Source organism: Alligator sinensis, unplaced genomic scaffold (assembly GCF_000455745.1).
Source record: "Alligator sinensis unplaced genomic scaffold, ASM45574v1 scaffold971_1, whole genome shotgun sequence".
Classification (NCBI taxonomy): domain Eukaryota; kingdom Metazoa; phylum Chordata; order Crocodylia; family Alligatoridae; genus Alligator; species Alligator sinensis.
In genome coordinates this window covers 380,603-386,671 of record NW_005842559.1, presented here as the reverse complement: position 1 = coordinate 386,671, position 6,069 = coordinate 380,603, and the positions used below count along the sequence as shown (strand labels likewise).

The 6,069-nt window shown below is 49.4% G+C and overlaps 1 protein-coding gene across 1 annotated transcript in view; it reads right to left on the bottom strand.

Annotated features, from left to right (window-relative positions):
- Positions 1–6,069, bottom strand: part of CELF6 (CUGBP Elav-like family member 6) — a 193,421-nt gene that overhangs the window by 10,594 nt on the left and 176,758 nt on the right. The window contains exon 13 of the mRNA XM_025214009.1: positions 3,426–3,581. Within this exon, the coding sequence (XP_025069794.1) occupies positions 3,454–3,581 (128 nt within the window). The 3' untranslated portion in view covers positions 3,426–3,453. The remainder of the gene's footprint in view (positions 1–3,425; positions 3,582–6,069) is intronic.

Sequence of the window (6,069 nt, the reverse complement as noted above, 5' to 3'; positions counted from 1 at the left end):
GCAGGAATGTAGTGGTGAGCACGGAGTCAGCAGCATATGTGTTGGCAGTTACTGAAGCCTCTGATGATATGTCTCTGGGCAGTGGCCCTTAGCCACAGCAGCATGTGCTGTCTCATATCCTGCCTTAGAAAGATGCTAGGATGATAGGAACAGTGACTTTTCTTGCTGCCTCCCTTGTAATTTTTTTCTAACCTTCACAGAAGCCTGAGTTCACCATACAAAAGTCACTGGGGGAAGCAGACCAGCTATAGATATGCACAGTGTAGACTGCATTGGAGGGCTGGGACCAGGGCCTTCCAATAAATCTCGGGTCTTAAAAGTTCCCAGTGTTGTTACTTCCTAGTCTCCTACTCAGCTCTCCCAATACACCTTGCATCTGAGCTGCAGCAGCTTGGATATTCCACACCTGGGGTCCCCATACAAGTCTGCTCCCATAATAGTGACAGCTGCATATCCCCCATCCCCTCATAGTCCAAGTCCAGGAACCATAGTCAACTCTCTCCATGCATTCCTTCCCTGACCTGTAGCTCCATTTTCTACTCCACTGCTCCTCTCCACCTCCCTTGCTGTTGACCCATTCCCTGCTCAAAGCCTGCTAACAACACCAAATGGTATGGTGCTCTAGCAATATACCCATTGGGATCTACAATTTCAAAGCTCTTGTTGATGTGCCCTAATCAGATTTAGCTGTTCAAGTCTCCACAGCTGACAGTCATGTCACAGTCCTCCTCTCCACCACTGAGCCCTTCTTTGGGAATTAGTCTTCCAGTTCAATGATGTAATTACTTTCCTGTTACTTTTTCCCATTTACACAAAGCAAGGGCAAAAGTCAGGTGTCTTCTGCCATGTTTGATTAGATGCCACCTGGGAAAGACATTGTGTGACAAAAATCTAGCGGGACTTGTTTTCTGCAGTACATTCAATTGTTGCTTCATGTACAAACCAGCCAGGCCAGACATTATGAGCCCTTGGGCATTAGAAGCTCTTCTCCAGGCAGAAACACAGGAAAAGCTAAGATGAATCAACTGAAGTTGTAAAGGAGGATTAAGCCACAGAAAACAAAAGCCAATTTACTTCTGAATGAAAGCATGCCACGGGAGGGCTTGATGTGCTTCAGCAGATATGTGGTAGCATCATGTCTTTGACAATTCGTCTTCTTTCCTGAGTGTCTGACTGCAGCATCTCATAAGAGCCACAAATGAATGGGCTTCAGACTCCTGTTTTCTTCTACACTCCAGGCTCCCTACCTGGACTTCATCTCCCCTCATTCAGCACATGCCCTAGCCAAGGATGGAGACTGTGAGAGATGCAGTTGGACCATGAGGCCTGAAATACAGCTCCCATCAGCCACACTCAGCTGTGCCAGCATTTTAGGTTTTCTTCAGCTAAAATATTTCAGATTTTGACTTTTCACTAAAAATTTGAAATTTCCTGTGGAAGTCTGCCTCCTATTCCCCTCCCACCACTTTCCAACCAGTTCTACCCAAGGGTCAAACTGCCCTTTCTCCTGTAGGGAAGAGGGAGACCAGTATGTGCAGGGCCAGTCTATAAACAGGGATACAAATGATCCCCAGAGGCTTGTACCAAGATGGTAGCTGTAACTCCCCCTGGTTATTACTGCCTATGCTCATGATAGTCATCAGGGACAGGTTAGGCAATAACTGGATTCTGCATTTCAGATGCTCAAACAAACAGGCTAAGGCCGTAAGCTCAAAAATCATTCAAGAACACGCTTTCTTGCTAGATTTTCCCCATTGCTTCCTGTTTCAGCTGAGAGGGGTATAGAGGTGTCTTCTATCTCCTTGTTCTGAACAGAGCCAGGGAAACCCAAAGTGCCTGAAAATAAACTATGGGGAAAAAAGAAAACTTGGACAGAGCCTTTACAAACCTGTGAGGAGGCTAGGGGGCTGTTTTCTATTTTCATTTAGGATGGAAGGTTGCTGGACAGGAATATTATGGTTTATATACTGGTGAGGGGTTCCTCTGGGCTGTATGAGTTTTAGGGAAGAGTCAGGTGAAATCTTAATTTATCCAGTGTGATTCAAAAATCCTTACATCGGGTTTGCCGTTTGCTAAACCCAGTGCTCTCAGCAGATGTCTCTGCCTGGAAGGACCTGGGGGAGGGTGGGGGCACCATTTTGGGAGGGGAAGGTCAGGCACACGTTCAAATTAGGAAGAACTTCTTCACAGTTAGAGTGGCCAAAGTCTGCAACAGGCTCCCAAGGGAGGTGGTGCTCTCCCCTACCCTGGGGGTCTTCAAGAGGAGGTTAGATAAGCATCTAGCTGGGGTCATCTAAACCCAGCACTCTTTCCTGCCTATGCAGGGGGTCGGACTCGATGATCTATTGAGGTCCCTTCCGACCCTAACATCTATGAATCTATGAAATGCAGGAAGATCCAAACCAAACCCTTGGATCCAAATGCCCCCCCATTCTTTCTCTCACTTGAATTCTGATCCACATGCTGCAGCTTCAGCCCATCTCCACTTGAAAGTGGCCTCAGCTGTGAGAGGGGGCGGGGAGGAGACGTCCACGCTCTGACGGAGCAGTGAGAATGGGTGGCTGGTATGTTCCCCATGGGGTCAAGTGCAAACCTAGTGCTTGTCTTCTGGAAAAGAAGCAACCCTGGGCAAATAGTGAGCTTCTAGTCCTCTCTGTGGCAGGATCCCATCAGCTTGTGTGTAAATGCATCATTGCCCTTAACTAGATCCTGCAGGTCTTGTTCCAGTAGGACAGATGTCCCATGCATTCCTAGATAGCATGGCTTGGTGCCGTTGTGGCCTGCGGGCAGGCAGGCTGCCTGGTGGTTGTACCCTCTGCCCACGCAGGCAGGCATTGTTAGAGCGGCACCCGATCGGGGACTCTGCAATTCTTTGGGGCAGTACATGACGCCTTCGAAGCACTGTGTGGCCAGCTGCATCAGCAATGCTCTCTAGCATCTGTAAATTTCCATGTATACTGAAAAGGGGGAATGGGTCAATCTCTGTTTTACAGATGAGGCAACTGAGGTCCAGAAAAGGGAAGCAGCTTGCTCAGCAGAGTCGGGAACAGAGCCCAAGTCTCCTGAGTCACCGCTTGGTGCCCTTGGTCCCTGCACATCACTGCTTTCTGCTGAGTTAAACCCAAGACTATCAGGTCGAAACAAATATGCTTCCTTCTGCAGAGCTGAAAGAGCAGCTCTGTGAACCAAGGGGTGGGGAATCTGGGGAAGGCTGAGCAGGTCCAATGCTTTCCATCAGGTGGCAGCGCTGTACAGAGCAACAGAAGCCAACCCCATCGAGATGTGAGCGAAACGGCAGGAGATGCCGTACTGTCCCCTGGCTTCCTGGCAGCAAGCACAGATGATCTGGTGAAAACACCGAACTCTTCCCCCACACGCTCCCCCTTGTACCACAGTTGGGGCAGTCTGGCCTGCCAGCCTCTTACCTGTTTGCAGGGCCAGGGTGAGCAGGGGTCAGTAGGGTCTGTTAGCATCTTTTGGCCGCTTTAGTTGGACCTTTAGCCTCTTCATGCCGATCTGGAAGCCGTTCATGGCCTGAATGGCTGCCTGAGCACTAGTTGGATTGTCAAAACTGACGAAACCTGGGGGTGGGGGAGGGGGTGAAAGGGGTGGGAACGGAGAAGGAAGGACACAGGTCATCACCAAAAGCACCAGAGACCCTGTCCTCTCATCACACTCTCACTCCAGGCATCCAACACTAACTGCCAGAAAAGCACAAAGGGGACTGCCCTAAAGGCTCTGGTGCAGAGGAGAGAGAGGGGAGGCTGGGGAAATTGTGACTGCGGCCCTGGGGCACTCAAGGCCTGGTTACCAGGCGCCCCCCAAATCCTGAAGTTACATTAAAAAAAAAAAAAAGCAGACGCAGTGTCTGGTTGCTGATCTTTGAGCCCTGATGGGTGTGAGCAGCCTGCAGCCAGGCCACGTGCGAGTGCCAAAGGGCCGAAATCCAACCTTACGTGCACCTGAAGCCTCTTTACTGGCTTCTCCTTGCTGGGAACTCCGCTTTCCCCCCTGCCCCTGGAAAGGAAGCCATTTTGTTTCCTTCCACCTCCCTTTCTTATCACCATGCTTCCTGCCCTCCTTATATGCCCCCTCTCCACTCTCCTGACCCCCATATTTTTCCTTAATCCTCACATTCTGTCTCTGCCTCCTAGACCTCGACTCTCTCATAGCATCCCTCCTGCATTTCTTCAGTGTCCTTCTTGCACCCCACACGCCCTCGGTCTCCTGTATTCCTCTGCACCATCTGAGTTTCCCCAGCTCTCCTCTATCCCCTTACAGTTTCCTAACAGTAAAATACAAGAGGCAGGTATTTCTACTACGGATAGCCTAGCTTCGGTGCCACTGGAAATGTCAACCAATGGACAATGTCAACCACCTTTACGAGGGGCAATCTCCCTTCTATGTGGAAGCTACGGAGAAATGGCAGCAGTCTTCAGTGAGGGAAACCTGTAGCTTCAGTCCTGTTTAATGTAATGTTACATGATGTCTGTTTGAGAAAGGGCAAATGTTTGAGAGTGGTCTGCCAGCAACCAGGACACCCTGGGAAGCCACATTTGTCCCAATTTTCAAAACATGGGCACCAAAATCCTACTGTTTATATCTACAGTGTCCTGCTTCCATTATAGAATAACTCCCGCCCCCGGGTAATGGACTGCCAGAAGGGGCTTAACATACACCATTTTAAACCCAAAGCTAAAGGCTTTCCCTTGCCCTGTCCTTGTTACAGCACTGAGAGATGGAGGCCTTGAGCCAAGCTCGGTTTTAAAGCCAAGAGTTTGTGCTTCTCTGACAAAGGATGGCTGCGCTTGGGAGCCAGTCAGAAAATCATGCTGCTACCCTGTCAAACCTTTGCCTCTGTGCTGGAACAGAACTGGGAGACCTGAACTTTGGAGCATCCTCCTGCTTCTTTTTCCTTTGGTTGTTGCTGCTGTATCTCCAGCTCCTCAGACCAGAACACAAACACCATCATGCTGTGAAAGAGGCTGTACAGCTCTACTCAAAGCAGAAAACAGCCCAGGAAATACAGCCCATTTCCCCATGACTACAAGCCCCAGTATCACAAGGGCAATGGATAGTTTAGTGATGGCTCCCCTGAAGTTCTGAGGGCTTGGCTGAACCAAACCTTTGAACAAGAGGTGGGCCCAGAGCTGAAACCCCAGATACAGAAGCTACAAATCATGAGATTTGGAGCCAGAACTAGGCTACAAATTTAGCAAATGGCTCTGACCTTTATGACGGTCTCAGCCAAAACCCTGGACATGGAAACTTGAGTTTTCAAGGGACATGAGCTCTGGGAGCTGGTTCTCTGCCTTGAATCATTTGTTAGCATTTATCTTAGAACAAACACAGGTTGTGCAACATTTGTGCAACATTTTTCTATCACATTGCATAGAAGTAGAGATGACACAGGGCACAAGGCAGTGAAGAACCAGGGCCCTAGAAGTGACTTTTGTCCCTATCTCTGTCCTTTATAAACACAGCTTTGATATTCCCATACCCACTTTCTCTGGCTTCACCCCTGATCTCAACCCTGAGCATCCATATTAAAGAAACCCAGACTTTGTCCACAGCTGATCTCCAGGACAGCCAAGAACTGCCCCAACACGCAAAGCATCCCCACCATCCCTCAGTTGGCTGGCCAACGATCTCAGCTCAGCCCTGGAATTTCAGACAACAGTGCACAGTGCTCAGCACCTCATGGAGATGCAGTCCAAGATCCAAGTGGCTGCCTCAGCAGCACCGCATATTTGAATGGCCTCTGCCTGTCACCTTATGCCATATTTTTTCCCCTCTCCTGGCTAACATCTGCTGCAATAAAAATGTAAAGTGCAGCAATAACTTGCAGACTTACATCAAGCCTGGCAGCTCCATTTGTCCCAGCCCCTTCTGGGAACTGACAGCAGGGCCCAGCAGGGGGCCATTTTAATTGAACGTACCATTTTCACATCCTTGAAAGGGAGCGTGTTGGGGGAACGGATCCTTTCCTCTCGATGGGTTGCAGGTGGCCACTCTGTAATTATTTCCTCATTTCCTTTTAGCATCGGAAAGAGGCTCCATGGAGCTGCA